The sequence below is a fragment of the Bos indicus x Bos taurus genome, chromosome 16 (assembly GCF_003369695.1).
Source record: "Bos indicus x Bos taurus breed Angus x Brahman F1 hybrid chromosome 16, Bos_hybrid_MaternalHap_v2.0, whole genome shotgun sequence".
Taxonomy (NCBI): Eukaryota; Metazoa; Chordata; class Mammalia; order Artiodactyla; family Bovidae; genus Bos; species Bos indicus x Bos taurus.
This window is the reverse complement of record NC_040091.1, coordinates 5,055,752-5,082,505: the sequence shown is the minus strand read 5'-3', so window position 1 is coordinate 5,082,505 and position 26,754 is coordinate 5,055,752. Positions and strand designations below refer to the sequence as shown.

The 26,754-nt window shown below is 38.2% G+C and overlaps 1 protein-coding gene across 8 annotated transcripts in view; it reads right to left on the bottom strand.

The window, feature by feature from the left end:
• The window catches only part of CD55 (CD55 molecule (Cromer blood group)), a 28,594-nt gene extending 5,710 nt beyond the window's left edge, over positions 1–22,884 (bottom strand). For 3 of the 8 annotated variants that reach the window (XM_027564375.1, XM_027564376.1, XM_027564377.1), the window contains exons 1-7: positions 21,412–22,017; positions 20,497–20,679; positions 18,918–19,109; positions 17,710–17,809; positions 16,608–16,693; positions 12,668–12,856; positions 7,865–8,473 (exon numbers count right to left, since the gene is read on the bottom strand). In XM_027564375.1, coding sequence (XP_027420176.1) covers positions 7,865–8,473; positions 12,668–12,856; positions 16,608–16,693; positions 17,710–17,809; positions 18,918–19,109; positions 20,497–20,679; positions 21,412–21,511 — 1,459 coding nt within the window. In that variant the 5' untranslated portion in view covers positions 21,512–22,017. Of the gene's footprint in view, positions 1–2,998; positions 4,366–7,184; positions 7,263–7,864; positions 8,474–12,667; positions 12,857–16,607; positions 16,694–17,709; positions 17,810–18,917; positions 19,110–20,496; positions 20,680–21,411; positions 22,020–22,813 lie in introns of those variants that run through there. The other 5 variants (XM_027564373.1, XM_027564379.1, XM_027564381.1 and 2 more) reach the window with 5 other exon arrangements.
• Between the last annotated feature and the right edge of the window lie 3,870 nt (positions 22,885–26,754).

The window sequence follows — 26,754 nt, the reverse complement described above, 5'->3', positions numbered from 1 at the left end:
TTTTTGATTTACCACTTCCCATTAATCCCACCATTTTCAAATGTTGCAGAAAAATCCCATTTTCAATTTGAATGATAAATGAAGATCGAAAAATTTTTAAGTGATCCCAAATGTTTGGATGACAAAAGTGGGAATATTCTTAGAACACTGGTCAGCACATATATGTGATTCTAAAAGAAAGTGTGAACATTTATGTTTTAACAGAAAACCAATGCAAACTACAGAAATATGAGAAGTATGCTGCTGCTGCTAAGTCACTTCAGTCGTGTCCGACTCTGTGCAACCCCACAGACGGCAGCCCACCAGGCTCCACCATCCCTGGGATTCTCCAGGCAAGAACACTGGAGTGGGTTGCCATTTCCTTCTCCAATGCATGAAAGTGAAAAGTGAAAGGGAAGTCGCTCAGTTGTGTCCGACTCTCAGCGACCCCATGAACTGCAGCCTACCAGGCTCCTCCGTCCATGGGATTTTCCAGGCAAGAGTACTGGAGTGGGGTGCCATCACCTTCTCCGTGAGAGAAGTATAATTCTAAATAAATAATTCCTCAATTAATAATTAATGAGAATACTATTTTGCAAATTAAAACAAAGAAAACTTTATAAAGGCAATAGTTTATGATCTAAAATTCACCCAAAGGTGAATCAGTACTGATTTAAGACTAAAACAATTTAGGCCAACTTGGTTAGACAGCATTACTGACTAAATAAAGGTGAACTTGAGCAAACCAAACTTCAGGAGATAGTGGACAGGGAAGCCTGGCGTGCTACAGTCCATGGAGCAGCAAAGAGTAGGAGCGACTGAACAACAACAACAACCTGAGATAAATGAAACTGTAATATTATAAATGAAGTTAAGATTATGATTCCAGTGTCATTAAGGAGCATTTGGGTAGGAAAATCACAGAATTTTAGAAATGTTTTTCTCTAAGTAAAAGGAGTATTTTAGTAATGTTCCCCACTAGGTAGAAATATATTTACCTAGTCCTTAAAACAGTGCAGAGCAGTTTGTCACATATTAGCACATTATCTCCAATAACTGGCATGGTACTTGTCAATAGTAAAAATCCATGATTTTAACTGTTCATAATCTTCTCCATAAAAATACCTGAGATTACTCAAACTAAATTTGTATTAGATGGGTATTACATTAATAGAGTATTATCTCCATTCCTGAACAACCCAAATCAGAATGAAGCTGCCTCCTTTCCTGAAGAAATGTGGATTCATCCAAGTCATTTCAAAAGGTCTCACTTACACACATGCCATAAAGTGGAAATGCACTCTCTGTACTGTGAAAAACTAAGAAAGCTGTGAACAGGTTTTGTTCTTCCTTATAATCCTATTTAACATAAAAGCATAAGTAAATAAGCATGTGATATTTAAAAGAAAAAGTACTTTAGATACTTCACTGAGCATTCTCTTAATTTTTTTTTCTTTACTATTACTAATTCCTACAAGCAGCTTATGAGTGTCACAACATAGGATTTCAGCAATGAAGGGAAAAAAAGCAACACTTATAAAGAATCAGGACTAAATTGTTAAATTTGAGTTGTACAGATCTAGGAAAAGAATTTTTCTACCCTTTCAAGCACTGAGTGCTAAAGAAACTAATCATCTCCCTCTATTCAATTGCCTAATAGCAGTGTGACCTTGGGCAAGTTAAGAATCTTGCACAGCCACAGTTCCTCTCAGCTACAAGGTGGGATACAGCTACATTACAGGACTGCTGTGAGAAGTAAATGAAATAATACACAGGCATGTTTCAATGCAGTCCTTACCACCGACTCAAGATGCACATGTCACTCTAATAAAGGGCTATCTGATTCTTTGGTGTGGCCAGAGGGAACGATAAAATTGTCAGAAATCCATCTCAGAAAGATAATAGTGAAAAATAATAAAGAATTATTAAAGCTGAGATTTACCCAATTTTTAGCACTATACCAATAGTTTTCACAACCCATATTTCATTAAGCTTCCAAGACTTTAAATAAGAATCATGATCACCATCTCATAAATGAAAAAATTGAGACTCAGAGAGATTAAGTAAACCACTTGGGTTGAGTAATTATTAAATGGAAAAAAAAAGTCCAAAACAAGATTGAAACCAAGATCTGACTGACTCCAAAGCACAAGTCATCCTTCTGTAAAATACTGTCATCAAAAACAAACAGAAAACCCCACAACTATATACAGCATGTATTCTCAGTGGGGTTGGTATCATCCCTAAAGGGGAAAAAGTTTGTTTTTGTTTTTTTTACTTTTTACATATAAAGTACAGATGTGCATACAGTACACAAATAGATTTATATTATATCTATAATATTAATATTTTATAGGGATGATTAGGAAAAAATGCCTTACAAGATCCTTGAGGGGGAGAGGGTAATAAAAAAAAAAAAAAAAAAAACATTGTTTTTGGAAAATACACTAATACACAGCAGAGAATAACTTTAAAAATCACCTTGCAGGGATATCACTGGAGGTCCAGTGGTTAAGAATATGCCTTCCAATGCAGGGGATGCAGATTTAATCCCTAGACAGGGAACTAAATGTCCCACATGCTTTGGGGCAACTAGGCCTCAATCAGACAGCCCATGGACAGCAAACTATAAAGCCCTTGCACCACGAAGATCTCACATGTGGCAACTGAGACCCAAGACAGTCAAAAATAAATAAATAAAATGTTTTAAAGAAAATCACAAGGCAGGCTTCACTTACACAGCAGATCAAGTTCTGAGATGAGCAGTCAGTGTCTATTTCTTGGCAAAATTAAACAGGAAAAAATTCAAAGTTTTTGCATTCAAATGCAAAGTTCTAGTATCATTTGTGTCACGCATGTGCATTGCAGTGGAATCAATAAAAGCAATTTCCTTGTTGTAGAGGTTATCTTTAAAATGAGAAAAGTGACCTCATTCACAGAATACATTTTAAGAAGTAAAGATAATTTTCAGGTTTATGTTTTATAAGTGTAAGATCCCAAAGAAAAATATTACCATATGTCTGATATAAGAGGGAAGGAATTCCTCTTTATTTTTGAGCACAGGTTGGAATTACAACTAACCCTAAGGGAAAGTTTCTGGAAAATCACACAATATATACTTAAAGAATTTCAGGGAAAATAATAAGCACCTCAAATCTTCACTGAATGCCATTGAGCTGGTAAGAAAAAGTGTATCTATTAAATTTTAACTTCATCTATTAAAAATGTCATTAAGCCATTAGATCATGAGATTTTTCACTTAGAATACATTTATTTTTATTTAAAATATAGAATGGACAAAATGAATTGCAACTGTTGGAATCTTTCAAAATATATCTTTTAGCTTAAAAAAGTTTTGCCTAAAACACAAAAACTATAATAAGTAACAATGAAAATAATAAAAGCAAGTATTACTTTCAGTTTCATAGTCACATGGCTAATTCATGCATGCATAAGATGAGCTTTCAGCTTATAAACACATAAATCAAAGTGTTTTTTACAAATTTTTATGTGTATTTTCCATTAGACATTACTTATCAATATGCCAATTTAGCTGTATAGCTTCTTAACAGACATTTCTCTTACCATCTTATTATTCTTGTTAATACATAACATCAGATGATATATTTACAAACAAAAAAGGACTGGACCAAATGATAGAAGAAACTGCAACAGGTATGTTTTTGGTCTCATGCCTACAGCAACAGAGCATTTTCTGGAGAAACTTTACTTTAAACCACTGACAGGGAAGGGAAAAGGAAGAAGATATAGCCAAAAGTAACATTCTTTGTTTTACTTGGGACAGGACAAATCTAGAAATAGTCAATGAGTAGTTTACATTTAAGTATAAAACACTTGAAGATAGCAACTGTACTGATAACTCTCTCCTCTTGTGATTCTTAGGCACTAAAATGAGATGCAGTGAGCCACTAGGCATGCAATAATACTTGATTGATTGGCCAAAGGACTTGAAGTTCTCCTAAAATTACCCTGGAACAAGAACATGGTGGGAAATGTTCTTAACATAGTGAGTACTCTAACATACTGAGTACCTAATGGTGCCCACAAACATGTCGATAAGATGCCTTTACCTCTTTTCTCTTTGGCACCCACACATACTGTATTCTGATAGTATCCCTAAGACAGTATCACCAACTCAATGGACATGAATTTGACCAAACTCTGGGAGATAGTGGAGGACAGAGGAGCTTGACATGCTACAGTCCATGGGATCACAAATGGTTGGTCACGACTTAGTGACTGAACAGCAACAACAAAGACAGTAAAAAAACAATATTCTTTTCCAGGAATTATATATCCGAATGCGATGACAAATTCTGCGAACTCTCAGAGAGTCACACTTACCCGATGCAACGGTGCTAGCAACTAAAGAAGGAAAAAAGGAAAGAATTACAAAAGTAAAACTGTTTTAAAGTCATTGATTTGCTAGCAATTTAATAAATATATAAGTTTATCAATCAACTGTACTTAAAAAGAAACAATTATAAATAAATTAATGAAAGCAATCATATTACTAACAATCAAGTAACACACATTAGTATCTCTCTCTATTAAACAAGGGCTTCCCTGGTAGCTCAGATGGTAAAGTGTCTGCCTACAATGCAGGAGACCCAGGTGCAATCCCTGGGTTGGGAAGATCCCCTGGAGAAGGAAATGGCAACCCCCTCCAGTACTCTTGCCTGCAAAATCCCATGGACTGAGGATCCTGGTAGGCTACAGTCCATGGTGTCGCAAAGAGTTGGACATGACTGTTCACTTTCTTTCTTTTCTTTCTATTAAACAAAGTCAGTCAACAATAGAAACATAAAATGTGATTAAAGGGTTATTGAATAGTGAAACAAATACTATGTAAATTTGGTTATATGACTTTATGGCAAGTCAAGGTTACTGTAAGGACTAACAATGACAAATGGAAGGTGCATGGTACATGCACTATGGATTACACTCAGTAGTAGCTACTACTATTTTTTCAATAAAAGCAGAAAAGGCATACAATATTTAAAGGATAAATTAATTGTATATAAGAGAGAAATTTGATCCCAAATATTCACTGTATTTTTATCATAATTTATCAATTTAAAATAATTGAAAAGTTTGTTAAATTTGTTAAATTATCATATTCATGAAGAAAAAAGTATTTCAACACAGTTAGCTGTATAACAAATTTATACTAAGTGAACTTGTTTCTCTTCACCTTGCCCTATTAAACCTATATATTCAACCTAAAATTTTTAGGGCCAGAGATGTTGTAAAATTTTAAGAAGTCAGTAACCACATATAAATGTTAAAATTAATGAACTGAATCTAATTGGATCAATATAAGCCACAAAGCAATGTTGAGTGCAAAAAGTCAAGTTAGGTAATGAAACATATGACATACTGTTTACGCAAATTATAAAAAAAAAAACATGCAAAGCTATAATATGTACTACTTATGGTGACATACGTGTAGCATAAGAATAAAAACACAGAGAGGGAGCTTGCACAATGAGATACCATCTCACATCGGTCAGAATGGCCAAGATCAAAAAGTTTACATACAATAAATGCTGGAGAGGACGTAGAGAAAAGGGAACCATTCTACACTGTTGGTGGGAATGTAAACTGGTACACCCACTATGGAGAACAGTATGGAGAGTCCTTAAAAAACTTAGTGTTGCTGTGTGTGTGTGCTTAGTCAGTCAGTCGTGCCCCACTCTTTGCGAACCCATGGACTCCCACCAGGCTGCTCTGTCCACGGGGACTCTCCAGACAAGATTACTGGCACGGGTTGCCATGCCCTTCTCCAAGTAATCTTCCCAACCCAGGGATCGAACCCAGGTCTCCTGCACTGTAGACAGATTCTTTACCACCTGAACCACCAGGGAAGCCCAAGAATACTGGAGTAGGTAGCCTAGCCCTTCTCCAGGGGATCTTCCCAACCCAGGAATCAAACCAGGGTCTCCTGCATTGCAGGCAGATTCTTTACCAGCTGAGCTACCAAGATAGTCCAGTTGCCACATGATCTAATACTCTTAAATATAGATCCAGAAAAGACAAAAATTCTAATATGAAAAGATATATGCACCCCAATGTTCACTGCAGCACTGTTCACAATAGACAAGACACGGAGGCAGCCTAAATGTCCATCAACAGAGAAATGGGTAAGGAAGATGCAGTACATATACACAATGGAGTATCACTCAGCCATAGAAAGAATGAAACAATGCCATGTGCAGCAACATAGATTGTCACACTGAGTGAAGTAAGTCAGACAAAGACAAACATCATGTGATATCATGTATTATGAAATCTAAAAAGAAAAAAATGATACAAATGAATTTAGTTACAAAACAGAAACAGACTCACAGACTCAGAACACAAAATTTATGGTTACCAATGGGAAAAGGTTGGAGGGAGAGATAAATTAGAAGGTTGGGATTTATAGATATAAGCTGAGTCACTTTGCTGTATGAAAGAAATGAACACAACATTGTACATCAATAATACTTTGATAAAAAATTTTTTAAATAAGCAGGAAAAAAAAAGCAGGCAGGAATTGAGGTTCCCTTTTTTTAAAAGGGAACTAATTGGAGTGAGATTTTATGTATTTGACCTTTTACCTAAAGGATAAAGAAACATACAAAGGAAATTTCCACAATAATATCTGTAATGTTTTAAGTTCTTAAAGATTCTGGGTAATGGCCAAATGAGCTTGAGCATGGAAATTTATGAAATTTGTACAATGTACTGAAAAAACAACAATGATAACTATTTGAAGACATGGAAGAACAAACTAACTCAGGCAGAAATAAATCAAAGCTGAGAGAGCTCAGGCAGCAGATGAGCTGCAGGGAGTGCGATTTGCCTGTGCACAGCAGGGAGAAATCCCTAGGCCACTTGGCACAGAGAGCAGAAAGCCACAGTTTCACTGGCTGGAGAAGTCAGGGAACAGAGTTCAGAATCACAGAGCATCTGGAAGGTGAGCAGCTGATGCTGCTCTATTTCTTGACATATGTGGTAGTTCACTGATATTTGCTTTAGAAAAGTTATTAAGCCTTATATGTATATTTTGTACAATTTTCTGTGTGTTGATGTCAATGAAAAGTTAAAATAATTTTAAAAATTACCTCTTGGCTTAGTCGTATTGAGATTTAAAAAAAAGATAAAAACAAACGGATAAAAACAACCAAAAATCCACATACCTCTATTAAAGAACAAGAGTGTCTATAAAAATGACTATTCATTAAGCAAGTCGTAAAATAAGAAGACATCCTGGTAGTCTGAAAAAGCATTAATTAGATGGGTTTCATTCACTCAGTAGGTTTTCCTGAAATCTAAAGCATATGTTACTCTGCTTTCATAAAAACTATGAAAAGTCATTTAAAGAGTTAACCTGAAAGCTTTCAAAGAACTCTGTGTTTTTAATTACTTAGAAGACACTATTAAGGTACTTAACCAAATCAGCAACTCTAGGGAATCTGGAGAGGTCCTTTAGCATGCTTGAGGGATGAGTCTCTGTCATTGAATCAGACCTAGAAATCAACCTAAAGGATTATACACACTTGGTTCTTTGAGGGATCATGAGGAATTCAGTGGCTCCCTAAAGCTAACAAGAAAAGCAGCATTTTTTTACTGACGTTAATTTAGAATTGCTTTTATGACACCACAACCTTTTTCTATATCATTGCAAAAATATTTCTTTCTTAAAGGTATGCTCTGGCACAATCCAAAGTTAGCCTCTGAAGAAAGTCAGAACATTGCTATGAAGAAACTCTGCCTACAATAAACCAGAGGCTACTTAATTTTTTAACCCTGATGAATTTGAAATCTCTACCATGGCACATAAAATCCATATGTGGAAACCTGGACTGAGTCAACTGACCTGAAGGAGCGCTTCCTCTTCCTTGAGGTGTGCCTGTTGCATGAAAACGTGGGGTTGTCCTGGGAACAGCTGTACTTTTTGCTGCTGTAACACGAGCAGAGGTCAATCTTTGTGTTATATGGAGACCCTTAGTCGTATGTACAGAAGTGGACTTTTGTGTAGTTTTAAGATTCTGTATAAGTAAAGATTTTGCTGGGGTGAATCTTTGGGTTGTTGGTGTGGTTGCAGAAGCATTTGCCATGAGGAGATTCTGAGCGGCTGTAGAGACAGTGTTTGATATTGGGGAATTCCAGGCTGTTGTGGCAGAACCATTTGCTGTGGAAGGTTTCTGAGGAGGTGATGGGACCTTTGTAGCTGGAACATTTACAGTGGTGTATGTCTGAGAAACTAGTGGGGGCTTTGTAGCTGAAGAATTTATTGTGATGAATTTCTCAGGAGTTGGTGGGGTTTCTGTAGCTGAAACATTGACAGTAGTGGGTTTCTGAGGAGTTGGTGGGGTTTCTGTAGCTGAAACATTCACTGTGGTGGGTTTCTGAGGAGTTGATAGGACTTTGGTACCTGGAACATTTACTTCAGTGGATTTTGGAACTGTTGGTGTGACATCAGTTTCTGTAGAAGAAAAATTTTATAATAAAAATAGGTAAATAATGCTGTCCAAGTTAAGATTTAGGAACCAATTGTTTGCTCTGACTCTTCTCTTTCCCCACAAAAATCTAACTATGACTTTTAGGAAACCAAGTATTCTCATGTCTTTCCCAAGGAACTGAAACGCTATATATTATCTTTGCTTTGAAATAAGTTGCACCTATAGGCAACTAAAGTGGATCTACACCAAAGTAATATTGAGATTCCTAAAACTGTTTTCTATTTGAAAAAGGAAATCAAAGTCAGAACTGACAGTGATCTCATTCTTAATACCCCTCAAATAAAGAGTTTTTCTCATAAAGTGTCCTCTTTCCCTCATGCCAAGACCAAAGAAGAACAGGATGCAACCTTGAAGCAAAAAAGATAAGCACAACAGAGTCACTTTTTCCAAAGTGGTCAGGACATGTTAGTGACCTTGGGAACTTATTTTGTTTCACTTCTCTTTTAAAGCAATAAATTCAATCAGACTACAGTAAATCCCTTTTCTCCTCTTGTGTTGGTTACCAACCTTAAACAGAAAAAAGTTTAGTTCCTCTTTGGATTTTAGGTGAGATAACAAATATCTGAAGTGCAGATTATTCTGAGAGTCACCAATCTAACATTAAAATTTTAGGTCTGTTTGACTTTGGGTTGCTGATCCAATCTCCCTCATAAGGCAGTACTGAGTAGTGTGTAAGCCTGTTTGACCAGATATTAGAGATTGCTGTTCACTTCTCTAAGCTTTAGTTTTCTCATCTGTAAAATGAATGAGTTTCCAAAAAGTTTTACTAATGAGGTGCCTGGAGATGATTTTATTTTTATTCTGCTTAGAGTCCTGAAAGTTTTTGGAATCTCTTGGTTGAAAAATTTCATCACTTTGGGAAATTTTTCATTCATTATCTCTTAGTATATTTCTTATGCTTCTCTCCCTCTCTCTCTTTCTCTCCTCTATTTTTTTAATCATAATTAGAACAGTCATATCTCAAATGTCTCTTAAATTTGGTCTGTATTTTACTTTCATTTTTCTCCTTGTTCTTCAGTTTTAAATAACCTTTCTTCCAGTTCCCAATACCGTCTCCTGCTATGTCCGAATTGCTGTTAAACCTGTCTACTGTACTGCTCAGATACTATATTTTCCCATTGAAGAATGTCTATTTTACTCCATTTTATAGACTCCAAATCTCTGTTGAAGTTCTCTATCTTTTCCATTAGTATCTTGAATATATTAATCACTTAAAATCCTTGTCTGCTAACTCAATTATCTAGATTTTTCTTATTTGCTTTTCATTTCTCCTAATTTGGTTATAATTTGTTGCATCTCTCCATATCTAATAATTTTTTATTGTATGCAATACATTGTATAAAATTCAGATGATATGATCTTCCAAAGGGAGGGTATCCTTTTCTGATAGGCAGATTGGTTTGCGGTGATCACATCCTCAGCCTATGAGGACTGAGCTGGGTTACAGTTTCCATATGACTCAGTCTACTTTTGCTGCTTGGAAGTGCATCTTTTTTCCTCAGCCCTGAGAGACTGTGGGAGATCCAAGTCTATTCTTCAGCAGTGCCCTCTCTCTCCACAAAGCTTCAAAATGAGCTTAAATGTTGTAAGAAGGACACTGACTGTATGTTTGATACAAGCCTGTTTTTGTGATGGGTTTGTTGTCCAAATACCATAAGCTTCAGGAAGATCTCATTTTGTACTTTGGCAGCTTGGGGTCTAGCTCCCCAGTCTCACCTGCATTCCTAGAAATCAGCAAATGGCTCTTAGGAAAAACTGGGTCAGCATTTGAGGATTTCCATTTTCCAGTGTGTTATCCTAGCTAACCACAACTGCTGAGACCAATGGTCTTTTATCTGGTTCAAGATGGATCCTCAGGCTAGGTGCACATCAGAATCATTTGCCTTCATTCAGAATTTTAGGTCATTCAGCCCTAGTTATTCCCCTGAGGGAACAATTTTTGCCTTTAAAATATGGTTTTAAAAAAATCTACCCAGGTTTTGTAGTTATTGTCATGCCAGCACTGGCCTGCCATGACATCCTTGAGCATTACCATAGAGTTGTAAATTCTAGATAGCTGATTATTTAATAAAATAGGGGAAATAAATATGAATTGATCATATGGCTAAAATCTAAAATATCAAAATTTACTCACTTTAAATGAATTCAAACCATTAAATGAAATTTACACCTATCACATCTTTACATCATAATAACCATTATCATTAATGGTACAGAGAACAAATGTGCAATATTACTAGGACAGTAAATTGGTACAGTTTCTTTTGAAACAATATTGGTAACATCTATCAAAAGTTTAAATGCATATATCTTTGATATTGTAATTACACTTCAAGGAATTTATTGCAAATAATGTATTTGCACAGATACAAGGAACACAATAATATTTACTGTAGAACTTTTTTTAAAATATTTTTTTAAAAAACTATAACAGATACTAAATTCCCTTCAATAGGAGACTGGTTAAGTAAATAATGTATCCATATCATTAATATGATTTTTAAAAGAAATATGTGTATGTATATTTATTTCTTAGAATAAAATACAAAAATTTGTAAACAGTGGCTACTTCTGAGGATAGGACTAGAAGAGACTTTTGCTTTTCATTTTATATAATCATCAACATGGTTTTAACATTGTGTTGTGCTTAGTCACTCAGTCGTGTCCAACTCTCTGTGACCCCATGGACTGTAGCCCGCCAAGATCCTCTGTCCATGGGGATTCACCAGACAAGAATACTGGAGTGGGTTGCTATGCCCTCCTCCACAGGATCTTCCCAATCCATGGATCAAATCCAGGTCTTCTGCATTGCAGGTGGATTCCTTACTGTCTGAGCTACCAGGGAAGCCCAAGAATACTGGAGTGGGTAGCCCATCACTTCTCCAGGGGAACTTCCCAACCCAAGAATCAAACTGAGGTCTTCCGCATTGCAGGTGGATTCTTCACCAACTGAGCCACCTGGGAAGCCTGGTTTTAACATTACTTCATAATATTCATGTATACCACTTATATGAAAAAACTACTATTAATAAGCAATGCTATTTAAAAACCATGCTAATACAATTCAAGTATAATTATAAAAGTAATTATTTGTTTGAATTATACTGGCATTTGAATATGATACTGCTTAAATAAATGCCACCTCCTAGGAAAGTTCTAGAAATGTAAACAAGAGAGCATTGTCAATAAGAGAGAAATTCTGGAGGCAGAAAACAATACAATTCAATGAAGTCAACAGGTGGGCAAGAGTTTCTCTTTGTTGTCACAACATATAAGATCATTATTTAGATCTCTCAGTTCAATCTAAGATTTCCTCTCAATTAAATAAACCACTTTATACACTTTTTTTAAAAACAAGAATATATCTATATTAACTTATTGAAAGTAACATGGTAAGAAACAGCAAATATAAGCTAATTCACTAAAAACATGAGACATATATGTGTGCATATATATATATATATAATTATACATCTCCATCCTACTCTGCAGTTCAAGCCGTAAAGAGTCCATCTGCAATGCAGGAGACACAGGAGACATGGGCTTGATCCTTGGGTGAGGACAATCCCAAGGAAATGGCAACCCACTTCCTTGCCTAGAAAATACCATGGACAGAGGAGCCTGGTGGCCTGTAATCCATAGGGTCGCAAAGAGTCAGACATGACTGAGTACGAACATACTTGCGCTATTATATATGTACAGATATTCACAGAGGTCATGTGTGTATTATTTGTATTTTACCATATGGTGGCTCAGCAGTAAAAGAATCTGCCTGTAATGCAGGAGAAGTGGAAACTCGAGTTTGATTCTTGAGTTGGGAAGATCCCCTGGAGAAGCAAATGGCAACCCATTCCAGTATCCTTGCCTGGGGAATCCCATAGACAGAGTCTGGCAGGCTACAGTCCATGGGGTTGCAAAGAGTAAGATACAGCTAAGCAACTAAACAACAGCAGCAATAACATATGTTCTCCACATCAGTGCTTCTTCCTTTTTGGAAGTCATAGACCCCCTCGTAGAGTCTATTCCCCAGAAAAATGCAAATATGCTTAAGTACAACACTTTACATTCATTTCTCAGGGAGTCTGTATACTCTCTGAAGCCCATATACAGACCCAAGGGTAAGAACAAACAGAATTGTAACTTTGCAAATGGATTACCTCTACACTGAGGTAGGGGGCCACTCCACTCTCCTTGGTCATCTTTTACAGTACAATAGATAGAGCTCTCTCCATGTAGGGTGAAGCCTTCCATACATTTATATGTTACAGATTGTCCGTATGCATAACTGTTTTGTTTCTCTTGAATCATTCCATGGTCAACTTTTGGTGGTTCTGGACATAAAATTTCTTTTAAAACATCATAACATATGTTAAGTTAATTAAATCCCCAAGATAATTTCATAAACAAGATTAAAATATGTTAAATATTTTATTTAAAAAAATAAAAATATACCATTCTTTTAAATTAAACATTTCATCTCAGAGAAAGCAAGGCAGAGGCTTCCATTTAAGGAGTAAAAGGACTTGAGTTTAAACCTAAGATGTACCCTCCTTAGAGCAGAGAAGAGGGCTCTGCTTTTGATTCCAGGGAGAAACAATACCGAATGAAAGGAGCTGGGAATGTAAGTGGCATGCATGGGAAACAGAAATTTTGGATAGAGCAAAAGATTTTAAAAGTCAAAATTAGACTTTGATTTTCAGGATAAAATTTTTAAAGCATGTGTTGACTCTTGGCCTTTTATTTGAAGTAAATCTTACTGAGCAGCTGAATTTGTAAAACAAATACAAGCAAAGTATTGATTGTTATATTATAAAAAGAGGCCTCTCCCTGGCAGCTCCCCTGATTCAGTGGTTCCACATTCTCTAGAGACATGAACCTGTTTTTCTTGTCTTTTTTTTTTTAAGCAAGAAAGCAATGTGATCACATGGGGACGTCAAATTACATCAAATACTCTTAAGTACCCAGACAATACTAGCTATTTATGAATTACTTTTAGGCCACTGATCAAAGCAAGGGACAAAAACAAGCTAATCTGATTTACACTGGGCTGAGTGGGTATTGACAACACACATTACAGCAGTTCAGTCCCAGCAGTTTCTGAGCATCTAATACATACTGGTCATTGCTCTATAAATAGAAGTATAACCAAGTAAGATACAGTTCCTCTGTCTTAAACTATAGTGGAAAGAGACATTCAAAGAGATCATTTCCATACGAAATGGTGAGGATTATCATAGAAGCACGCGCAGTGGTGTGGAAAGAACGAACAGTTACAGTCAGGGAAAGCTTCGAGGAGAAATTCACGAGCAAACTCTTAAAAAATAAAATAAAAGGGGTAGGGGGCGCTGAAGGGATTTCCTGGCAAAGGCAGTATCGTAAGAAATGATGCAGGGACATGAAGAAGTCTGAGGTATCCAGACAACCTCAGCAGTTTGTGAAGGAGGAGGGTGAGACGTAAAGTGTGGAGAATTGGATAGACCGTGGCTAGACTTGTACACTGTATGCAGGGGTTTAGACCTGGTGCGCTGGACGTGATGAGGAGATACTACCAAGTCTCTTTCAAGAAGGGAAGAGACCAGTCACATTTGTGTTTCAGATGCATGACAGGGTAGAGGCTGGATAAAACACTAAAGGGGTGTGAGAATGGAGGCTGGAGGCCACTGCAGTCAGCATCACTTGAGCAAGTGGAGCTCCTGCCTAGCTCCCACATGGAAAGGCCACGCTCTTGCCCTCCTCTGGGTGTGCCTCTCTCTATTAGATGGGGAATCTGCAGGGCTGAGATAGTATGCTCAACGACAGCTCCTCCCCACCCCATTCTAAATCACGCTCCAGGAACCGGTGCCCAGAACTCCCTGGGCCAACACTCCTTTCAGGGCTTCTCCCTGTCCATATTCTTGACAATAGTCTATACTGCTGATGTGTCCACCTTTAGGCCAGAATTCAATGGAGTGGGGCTAAGGGTTATAGGGGATATGATTTGGGTGTGTAGATTGAGCTATCCATTTACAGGCATCAGAGACCCCTCACAGTGCAAGAAGGGGGCACCAACTTGAGAATGGATGAATCTTAGATTAGGGACCTCCATTTATACTCTTGTCCTATGCCCTGAAAATGTTAGAAATAGCTCTTATTGCAAAGTCTAAATGAAAGCTAGTAAACCATATTAAAAGTGTTATATATAGAAGATAATACAGGTTTGAGAAATATATTAAGGAGATAAAGGAAAAAATATTTGGTGATTATAAGTGAGAGGTTAAGATAAAGAGAGGGGACTGGAATGACAGATATTATAGAGCAGCAACTGATTCTAGGCTAGTGTGTCCTAGCAGTCAACTAAAATTATTTTTGAAAAGAAAATATTGGCAGAGAGATAGGAAAACAGGTGTTTCTGACATTGAGGCTTTCTTCAGAGGTGAACAAGTATCACCTGTGATTGGCGTATGACTGAGGAAAAGTTCTGAATAAGTCCATTGTTCCTTCCTTCTTTAGATCCACACCTCCATATCCACATTCACAAAGGGACATCAGTGCTGCCTCATGTGCTGATAAAAGCCCAGAGTGCATACTTGAGATATGCTGTGTGCTCAGTTGAGGTCAAAAACCTCATTGCTTAAGAATTTATACTTTCTACTTGAAGTCTTTGGTGGAAAGTCTACATTAGGAGAAGTAGGGCTTTAATAGGGATAGTTGAAGACATGGGGTTGCTGAATGAAAAGGGCTCTTTCCCACAGAATACAGATGTCAGTGATTGCAGAGTTGCAGAGCCAGGTAAGAGAGTCAGAGTGAAAAATATGAACATCAGGAGTTTTACCACAGAATTGAAGATATTAGACAGAGAGCAGGACCTGGACTAGCTGTAAGCAAACACAAAGAGAAACTGGGTTTGCAGCGCAAAAGCTCTTCTGTGCTGGAATGCATGCTTGGTGTACACATTTCTGTGAAATTCATGACAGCAGTTGCTTGTAAATATGTTGGCCTCAACTGGGAGACTGCTTGTCCAGACTTTGTGACAAGTTGTTGCCTCTGTCAGAAAAAAAGATACTGTCTAGCTCCTGCTTGCTTTCCATATTCGCTTTAGTATCAGTTACAGCATTCCTAACTGGATGACATAGGAAAGGTGATGGTAGGTAGTAAGGATGGATATTTGAAACTAATAATGAAAAAAAGGAAGAAATAGTAGATATAGGAGGTGGGGCCCAAGGCGGGTGTGGCAAGAGCAAACTCCTTGTTGGCAAGGCTTCATTTCATTTGTCTTGTTATCAGTTGACCCCACACATTCCCTACCAGAGAGCATGACGCTTGTTAAATTACACTACCTCTACTCAAGTTTCCTGCGCTTAATAACACCAAAACTTGAAATGAGCAATAATTTCAATGAGGATGAGAGAAATAAAGCCTACTTTTTAAAACACTGCACATATATATTTCTCTGTTTTCAGGAGACATATGTCTCTAATGCACATATATTTAACTTGATATACCCTTTTAGGAAACTAGCCTCTGTGCCCTCTTCCCTCTTGAGAAGACAGAATTTTCAAGTGCAGATATTTCTTCATTACGATATATGCTTATTTCTCCAAAGATAAAAGTATTTCATGGTTTAAAACATTTCAACATAATTAGCTCAGTTAACAATCCTTAAAGGAATCTAGTGTAAGGTAACACTAGGTCTTAGAAGAATGATGGGCTTGAAATCAAGAGGTCTGGGTTAAGTGCCTACTTTGGCCACTTATTTTGGCATATAGGGTCAAGTCATACAGACCTTTTAATGAATAGTATTTAACCACCAAAAAATTAAAAATTATGAAGGAGGGGAAAAAAATCCCAAATCTATTTTATTTGACTGTTAGAAGGAATGATAAGATAATAAATGACCAAGCACAATATAAACCTTAGTTAACTTTTTAATCCTTTATCCTCATGGTTAATAAATTAAGACGTATTACTAATAGAGTTATATAAACTAGGCAAAACATTCACACATTGGAAGGTGAGGGTACTACAAGCATATACTGACGGTAATTCTAAAGAGCAAAAAGCAATTTATCATTGATTATTCAGTCCCACAGCAGAGTGCTTAGATTTTTTCAGTCTTACCTTGGCATTCTGGAAATTCATTAGTCCACCCAACAGTATTTCCCACAGGAGCACAGAAACTAAAAGTTGCACCAACTAATTTGTATCTAAAATAATGAGGGAAGAAAAAAAACATTAAGTTCCACTCACACATATTTGACTTCCCTTAAATCCTTCAGAATAGCGCCTTACAATATTTGTTACACCAGTAGATAGAGACAAAACAATAGTTGATAAAAGCTCATTTGGCAGTTTAAAGGAAAAGAAAAAATTATATCTAAAAGGGTGACATCAAAGATAAAAAAGTGTAAGATAAGCAAAATATTTTTTATTTGGGTAAGGCATATGTTAGAAAATATTAAAATATTTTAAAACGTTTTTAAAGAATACAGATGCTTAAATCTTTTCTATTTCTGAGTTATAAAAGATCAATACAGATTCCATAGAATAGTAGAATGTACTTATATTTAAAGGGTTCAAAGTATCCCCAGATTTGTTATTAATGATCCAAATATCTGTGTTTAGTACAGGAGACAAATGATACTGGTAGCTTTATAAATAACAGGGACACACACACAGAATAAAATATCATAGTCCAATTTACAGATATTAAATGAGAAAATGAACATAAAGCTTTTAGCAGCACTTGAAACACTGATAATCCTCAATGATAATACTCCTTTCCCATACATAGAGGACTCACAAAAGATCTTAGGTCAGAATGATATTTTTACACTAGGAATGATTGTTTTTAACCCTTGATATCTTATAACGGATTGTTCGCGTACAAAGAAAACAAACAAATGCAAACTCATTATTTAGGTAAAGACTGGTTTCAACACTGAAAAGATTTAATTTCTCCAAGGATCATCAACTTATCACAAGTTTTTTCATCTACAAGTCACAGTTAAAACTTTATAATGAAATCTAGTGATTGAGAGAATTTTGGTGGTATTATAAAAAATATTCCTTTCTTGCCCCATTTTACTAACTTTAACTGCAATGAATTCATCATTGAGCAGAGGGTGGTTTTATTGCTTGTCACAAATCTAAAAGTTTCTATCTTAAATTCTAATTTGTCTTTCCAGTTGTTAAATATAGTGTTTCATATGCTCAGACTTACCCTGCGTTACATGAAAAATAGATGGTTGCACCAAGTAGTATGTCAGTTGTTATATTGACATGACCATTTTCTATTTCTCTAGGCTTAGGACATGATTTTTCTAGGAAAGAATATAAATTTATTTTTTTCATTAAATTATCAGGCATGTCTATGCAAATTCACCATCTGAACCATTGCTATTACTTATCCAACTATTAAAATTGTACCTTCATTTTATCAGTTTCAAGAAAGCAAGGTATTAGTCCATGGAGTCACAAAGAGTCAAACACAACTGAGCAACTTTCACTTTCTTTAAAATATACACTTAAGTTATTTTGCGCTATGTTAAATCACTTCAGTCACATCCAACTCTGTGCGACCCTGTGGACTGTAGCCTGCCAGGCTCCTCAGTCCATGGGATTCTCCAGGTAAGAATACTGGAGTGGGCCATTTCCTTCTCCAGGGTATCTTCCCGACCCAGGGATCGAACTCACGTCTTTTAAGTCTCCTGCATTGGCAGGAGAGTTCTTTACCAATATTGCATTTTTAGGTAACCTTAAACTAAATTTAATCATAGGTTAAAGGTTTTTCCAGTGGTCATGTATGGATGTGAGAGTTGGACTATAAAGAAAACTGAGCACTGAAGACTTGATGCTTTTGAACTGTGGTGTTGGAGAAGATTCTTGAGAGTCCCTTGGACTGCAAGGAGATCCAACCAGTCCATTCTAAAGGAGATCAGTCCTGGGTGTTCATTGGAAGGACTGATGTTGGAAACTCCAACACTTTGGCCACCTGATGCGAAGAGCTGACTCATTGGAAAAGACCCTGATACTGGGAAAGATTGAGGGCAGGAGGAGAAGGGAATGACAGAGGATTAGATGGTTAGATGGCATCACCGACTCAATGGACATGCGTTTGGGTGGACTCCGGGAGTTGGTGATGGACAGGGAGGCCTGGGGTGCTGCGGTTCACAGGGTCGCAAAGAGTCAGACATGACTGAGCGACTGAACTGAACTGAAACCTTAAATGTGAAATCAGTGAGCAAAGTAATATTTCTGGCTCACAAGTATTTAGTTTGCCTAATTTAAAACAAATTGGTTCTAATGGTTCATTTAAGAAACATTCTAAATAATAATATGTACACATAGACTTCTGCTATGAGTGAAGGAAGAAACATCATTTTCCCCAAACACCATATGATTAAGATTACTCTTTAAAACCATACTCACTTTTACAAAATCTATCAGGTTTGGACCACACAAAATTCTGAAGACAAGTTATGTTTCCTGAGAGAGAAGGGTCCCTTATGTAGCCCTGACGGCACTCATATTCCACAGTGGTACCTTCTGGGAAATAATTCTGTTGGCTATAAGACTTTTTGAGAGATGCAAAAAGTAGCCTGGTTGGAACATCACAGCTACCTAAAAGTATTAACAAAACAACAACAACAAAAAATGAGTATCACTTGCTGTTATAATCGATGTCTAATTATCTGGTCCTTAGATCACTCTTTATCTGTATTTCTTTGTACATAGTATTCATATTAATGTCACTATGGCATTGATAGTGTATCAGCATATTCACATAGAAATTTTCATTCCCTAATTACTAGAGCCCTGTGAAGTAGATTTGGTACACCAAAGTCACTATGTCCACAATTCAGAAAATGTAACTTATTTCAGTCGCCTGGCATCATTCTGGCATTGACTCAATGAAGGCCAATTCCCTTACCCTGTCCCATGTATCATAGGGATAGATAAGAACCAGCATTTCCAGATCCCTGGGCTAGTGTCCTGGACAATAATAATAGTTAACAATGATAGCTAACATTTATTGAGTACTGGTAAATGTATTACACATGTAAACTCATTTAATCCTCAGGACAACCTATGGAGGCAAGGATCAGATGAGCCAATGGAGCACATGAAGTATTTAAAAACTGGAATCATCTAGACAAATGCAAATTTATAGTGGCATCATATAGTGTAAGGGGCATTAGATCTATGATCAACAGACTCACTGGCTCTTCTGCATAAGGAGCTCCTGATCCCAAGGAAATTGTTTAACTGGGAGTTGCTTTCTCAACTGTAAAGTGTGGATAAGTCCTTAACTAACCTCAGGGAGTTGTTTGAAGAATTAGACAAAGTAGTCTATGCAGAATAACTCTATTCAGTTGTAAACACTAAAGCGTGATACATGTGTAGAGACATGTCCTTCAACCTCCTGCCTTGGGATCATGGATAAATAAAAACAAAACGTTAACACTGATTTCACACCTGATTTCAAAAAGTACTTGTGGCAGTTTCTATGTTCACTGTAGTTTCTATTGCTCCAAGTTGTTCAAACACAGGAATTAAATTTTTATTTTTACTTGTACATGTCAAGGCTAAACTAGGGCAATGACTATAAAGATAGATTTATATTTAAAGATTGAGAATTTTTAAAAATATCACCACAGAGTTGTACTGGGCAAATCCTACAGAGGACTCTCTTATGTGTCTCAAGGTAACTACCAAACATAGTTATAGATAATTTACTCCCTAAACAGTACCTATTGTTTATTTTCGCTATTAATCAGTTCAAGAGTTACACTGTTAGGAAAAAAAAATAAACCTGTTAATGAAGAGCAGGACCTATTCCAGGAAGTAATGCCATCAATTAGCTAGATTGTGAATTGCCAACAGGTATGCCCAGGTGATTAATAATGCTAGAAAACTATCAATTACCAGTCATTCCAAAGAGGGATAAAATTAAACTTAAGAAACATTCCATTCCCATAACTTTTCTAAAATGAAATGAAGAACTTACGATTACAAAATACTGCAAGCTCTGACCATTTATTATTCTCACAGATCACTGAGTCTGCCTTGCCAGGAACTTTTACAAAGCCTCTGTTACATTTGTAGGTTACTGTTCTTTTTTCAGGAAAACTTGTAAGACCTCCCAAAGCTGCTTGGGCATTAGGCACATCTGGGGGAAGGCTGCAGTCACCTAGGAAGGAATAAACAAAACTGAAGGAAATACCACTTTTCAATTCATAGCAACATTCTTTTCCAAGACAAATAAGGGAGGCAGCAAAGGCTTTTGATGCCTACATATTTCCATCCAGTGCTGAGCTGACACATCAAGAACTTGCAAGGCTTCCTGTCTGTCAATTAACTCAAAACTAAAAGAAATTCCTGCCCCTCGTTATCATATACATAGAGAGAGCTTTAGAGTTTCACAGAGATACTGTTTCGAGGCACACAATACAGACAGACGCCCCCTTGGAACGTTACACCTGGAGGAGACGACGCACAAACTTGTAGTGCCAAGTCTGTGCACGACTGGACCCTGTGGTGGTCAACGATCTGGCTTCCCAACCTTAAGGAGACGCGAAAGATTCACTCTCTTCGACCTCTGCCTGTCTTTTTGGCTTCTCCATGTTTGCCCCCTCTCCCCGCGAAGGCTCACTCCTAAAACCCTGCCAGCTGGGGTCCAGCATAGTAAACCTCCTAGTGGCAGGTGAGCAGCGAAGAGCCTCTTTCCGTTCCCAGGGATCGTGCCAGTAGGAGGGCTGACCCTTACAGGTGGAGGATTCCAGGAACGATTAGGGATGCCCACGTGGCTCACCCGCCGCGTTCCGCGGACTCCTCGGCTGTCGTGCCGACGACCTCCACCCCCTCCACCCTGCCCGAAGGTTGAGCCGCAGGGCTGGGCTTTCGGCCCTGGACCCCCACTCACCCGACGCAGCCAGAGGACGCAGGAGTAGCAGCAGCAGCTGCGGGCCCAGCCCGCCCAGGAGGCTCAGCACCGCGCGGGCGCGCGGGCGCACGGGACTCATGGCGCGCGGGGACGGGGACCCGGCGTGGGCCTCCGCGGTGAAGACACAGCGGGCTGAAAACCGGAGCTGAAGTCGGGGCAGCGCTCTGAAGTTAAGCAATAACAGTTAGATTAGCGCCCTGGGCGGGGCCGGGGCTCTGACTCACCAAAGGACTGAGAACGAGATGAGTGGGCGAGGGCTTTTCTCACACCAGGTGCTGGGCGGAGTAAGGGCGGGAGCCCCATCTTCACGGGCCCTTGGGATCCGAAAAAGAGGAAAAAGAGGGGCCCCAGGCAGGGAAAGCAGCTCGTCGGCGCCGGACGCTGGGACCCTTGCTTTCTCTTTGCTAGGGTGGGGCCTGCTATGAGCCGCCGAGTGGAAATGTAAATATCTGCTTTCTTACGTAAACAAAATAATGGGGGGAAAGGAGGCCAGAGGAATGGTTAAGCGGCGTAGGTAGGCGTTCCTCCTCCCGGAATCTGGATTAGTTTAAGTGTTAATGAAGCGCCTTTGAGTGCGGCAAAGCTGAGCGGTAGGTGCGGCAGGCTTGGAGTTTTCCCCGGGAGCTGAGAAACAGGACCCACCCAGGGACCTGGCGTCTTCAACTTGGAGGTCTGTCAAGTGGCAACAAGAAGATGAGAGGGAAGAACCACCGCGTTCTGTCTCCTTGAACATTCTGTAATCTGAAAACAGCAAACGGGAAACCATCCGAGAAAACAGGTCGAGAAACAGCAGGGAGTGAACAGTGTTCTTAGCATGTCTGCATGAGAATCGCTTTCATCGCCAGGGGTATTCCTTATAAACCAAGGACACCTCTTGGATTCTACTTAGGGACTGCTGTAGTGTGACTGCAAGTAGAAAGTCACCGTCCTGTGCTGTAAGCATGTGTCGGCTGGGAGAAAGTTGTAAAAACAAAAACGGAGCGCTCGAAAGCTAAATAGTAAGAGGGTGGATTTTAAGAGGAAACTGTTAGAAAAACCTTAAGTATATGCCAGAGATTTGCCAGGGTGGCCACACCTTAAAATGACATGGGGATGTTTTTAAAATCCAAATGTTCAAGTTACACCTGAAGTTAAAATCCCTGGAGATGGGACCGGGAGGACATCAGGATTGTTTAAAGCGCTCTTCGTAGTTCTACTTTGCAGCCAGGTTGAGAACCACAGAGCTATGACAGTGCTGGTCAAAAACACCAAAGGACATTGATGAAAGGGTCAGTTATTCAACCTTCCTGGGAACAACTCAGAACATATTTCCCTTCAATAGTTTAACTGAGCTGGTTAGCAGAGTCCTAGCCTGGGTTTCCTATCCCCCCAGACCCTTTACCTGATTAAATGAAATCCCCAACTTGAAATTATGCCTTGGTCCGCCGACCAGCTGTGGAGTCCATGCCTCTTATCCTTTCCTAAATGCTTTCTGACCACTCTTTATTGGTTAGTGTGAGCTTTACAAGGAGGAAAACAACAGTTTCAACAACAGTATTTTCTCTGACTCATGCTTACTGTACTGAACACAACTCTGTGTCACCCAGTGCTAGGACCATTCCAGGAAAGGAACTCCTATAGGCTTTCATTGAAGCCAATTAGTATTAAAACACCTTAGAGTTTTAAGAGTTTAAAACACCCTTTCCCCTTCACCTTAGAAGGGGAAGGGAGTGCTTTTAACACCAACTAATGTGATCCTCAAACTTGATATCAAAATACCTTATTTTTACTTCCATATTTGGCATAAAATCACAAAGTGTATAAGGGCTCAGAGTGTTTTAGAAGTTATACCAGATCTTCATTTATTTTTCCAAGAGCCTCCCTTGACTTTAACTACCACTCCCTTTTGCTACACCATCATAGGCAGGTAGTGTACATTCCTGCTTGAGCTCATAGAAATGGTGTGAAAGGCAAGGTGGCATCATAAAAAATAGTTGGAGATCAAGGCCAGTTATGGAGTTGCTAGAAGACTTAACTATGAGGCCTGTTAGAACTGTTTATTAAGTGAATGTGATAACTTTTTATTCAAAGAAAACATTGAAGTCTGCAAATGTAAGGGAAAAAATGTCTATCACCCAGCTTAACCACACTAAATGCTCTAAGCATTTACCTTCCAAATTACTTAGTTGATAATTCATCTTTTTTTAAAGGAACTTTTATGAGAAGTAACTGAGTGGAATCTAGTAATACTTTCAGTAACAACACTCCCAAATTTCAACATTTCCTCAGAATGTTGAAAAAAAAAAAAATTCCACTTATTCAACTTAGAAAAAGGTTTATGATAAAAATCTATGCATGATTAAGAAAAATTAAATATTCAAATTTGTTATTTACTGAAGATTATTTTGGCCTCAATTTGTTGTGTTCCAATATAGACATTATACACTGTTTTGCCGTGACAACTTCTTAAAGTGGAGATAACTGTCCACGTTTCATAGATGAGGAAGCAAGCTGAGAAGGTAAGCAATTTACCCAAATCTGTGCAGCTAGTAAGTGACCAGGCCAGAATCTAAATCCAGTTTGTCTTATTCCCAAACCTCTACTTACCTACCCTACTCTACCACACTATATTCTTTTTGTCGGAATTAATCAGCAAAGTTTTCTTCTATGTGAAAGACTCTGAATTAGGCAATTTGGGGAGATTATTTGAGACCCAGCTACATCTGATGACAGCAGTGGTTCTGAGCCTTCATACTTGATCCATAAAAAACCATCTGTGTATTCTCAGGGACTCAGGTACCCATTGATCAAGAAAGATTTGGGACAAAAATAGGCTCTACAGAGCTTTGCAATTCCAAAGCAATGTTTATATAATTAGGTTGAAAAACATTTAACAAAATAGAAAATAGCTCTATGATTTTCTCAGAGGTTAGAAAACATGGCTTCCACCACTGTCCCAGGCACCATTCAATGACTACATCAAAGGTTTTCAATACACTGAGGGCCACTTAGTACTCAGAAGCACACTAAGAAAGTGGTGATACTTGTGTTCCAGAATCTGTAACCTAAGAGAGAGGTTTTATGTGATAAATGCCATGAGCATGCCACAATCAATGTGCTATGACGGTTCAGAGAAGACAGAAAGGAACATGGCTGTTGGGCGCAGAGGAGGCTGACATCCTAGTGATTCAACTAAATACGACAAATGAATATCAGTGTAATAGGGAAAATATGAAAATAGATAAGCATGGTATGAGCAGAGATTTGGGGTCAGGAAAAGCACAGTTTATTCCAAGAGGAGTAAGGAGTTTCATTTAAGGAGAGCTTGTAGAACTGAATTGGAGCAATAAAAGGTTGAAACATAGACTGGCAATAGATTTGAGGGAACCTTAAATGCAAGGCTTTTCCACATTTAGTGCTGCTCAGATGCACTGGAGGACTGTTGAGGATTTTAAGCAGGAAGTTGAGTGAATTTCACAGTTGTGTGTAGGATGTTGCAATGGGGTGACTGAGCAAAGACTCAATTTTACAGCTAACTGCGCAGTGGTTGAGCCACTTAAGATTGGAAAACAGAAATGTCTTTAATTTTAGATTCATAAATGTATGTTAAGGAAACAATCTTGTTACTCTAAAAAACCCTTGACATGATTATTATAGCCATTTGAATTTTTATGATTGTTCTTACCAAACATGTTTCAATGGAAGAACTTACAATTTGGTGACTCATAGATAAGGAAACAAGGTGGGGGAAGTGTTAAAGCTGACTCAGCGCCTTGGTGTTTGAGCCTAGAGGTCCTATTTGAAAGAACTGTTTCAAAGTCAAGAGGTAATTTAGGGAAGAAATAAAAATTCGGTGCACTTATTAAAAGTAAAATGCCTTGACAGGGTGTCCACATGGAGGTCTATAGCATAAGATGAAAATGTAGATAAGAACTGAGCTGGAGCTTAGATGATATGGCTGAAGGCATGGTAACCAAGGGAGAGAATGTAGACAGAAACTCGAAGAGGCCTGAGGTGTAAGCCTTGCTCCATCAATCCCTTGCCTCCACAATACAGTACAAATAATAAAGGGGAAGGAGGGAACAGTGGAAAGAAAAGAAGTGCCATTTCCTGGAAGCCTAGAGACACAAAACCTTAAGCCAGATATTATCACTCTATCTGTCAGGGAGGCAGTTGGTGTTTACAGAGGTTAAGTGCCTCCAGATCACTTTGCAGTGAAGGGTGGAGCTGGGGCTTAGGACCTTAACCCCTCTGTTACACTGCTCAGCATCACCCTCTCTGCAAAACCCCCTGCTCACAAAGTCAGACCCAGTACCAAAGGACCACCACCTTTCAGTATCTTTCAGTTCCTCAATTCTAAATCAGTCTATTTCATATTTGCATTCATAACTCAGCCTAGAATTATCCCATCAATCTTAAAGTCGCCAATGAAAATCAAAACTTTTTTCTGAGATATTTTGTCACACAGTTGCAAACCAGGGCAGCTGTGCTGCATAGAATAAGTGTATTTGTAAAAAGTAAATGAAAACTGAAGAGCAGACTCCTGCTTCTTTTAAGGGGAGTTTATTCTTCAGGAATTCACTAATCAAGATATCAGTGTACTGCATCAAATTTAGTTGTTTTTTTTTTTTTCCACTAGGGGCAGGTTTAGCAGTACCCCATAAAAATGACTTAATATCATGTGATGTTTGCCCTTGGCATGGTGGCATCCTGCCCTGCCTCTGGCTTCCTTGTGTGTGAGGAAAGGCTCAGAGGCTAGATGGAAACATGATGCTTGACTCACATGAGCAAATGTTTCTAGCCAAGCCCTGATTTTGTAAGACGACAGTGAATTTTTGCCAAAGTAGAGGTGGTGGCAGGAACCAGAAACTTGTGTGGTATGTGTGTGTATGTATCTGTGTGTTTGACTCTGTGTCTATATACATGTGTGTATGCGTATTAATGTGTGTGTGGCTGTGCTTCTGAATGTATGTGAACGTGTATGTGTGTGTATGCGTGCGTATGTACGTTCATGTGTGTGTGTGAGTATATGTGTGTTAGTGTATATGTGTGAATGTGTGATGGGAAGCAACACAGCACAAAGGCTGAGTGGGAAGTTTGGGAGTCATATTGTCTTAATTTCACATACTGACTCTATTGCTCCCTCACTTTCTATGTGGCATGGTAGCCAACCACTGTGACACAAATCACTTATTTGTAACTCAAGTAATGTGATAATGTTGCCTACCTCATAGGGTTTTTGTGAAAGATAAGTAAGGTAATGTATGTAAAACACTTGGTACTTTGTGTGACTCACAGTAAATACTCAATGACTATTACCAACAATCGGTGACAATGACAGCC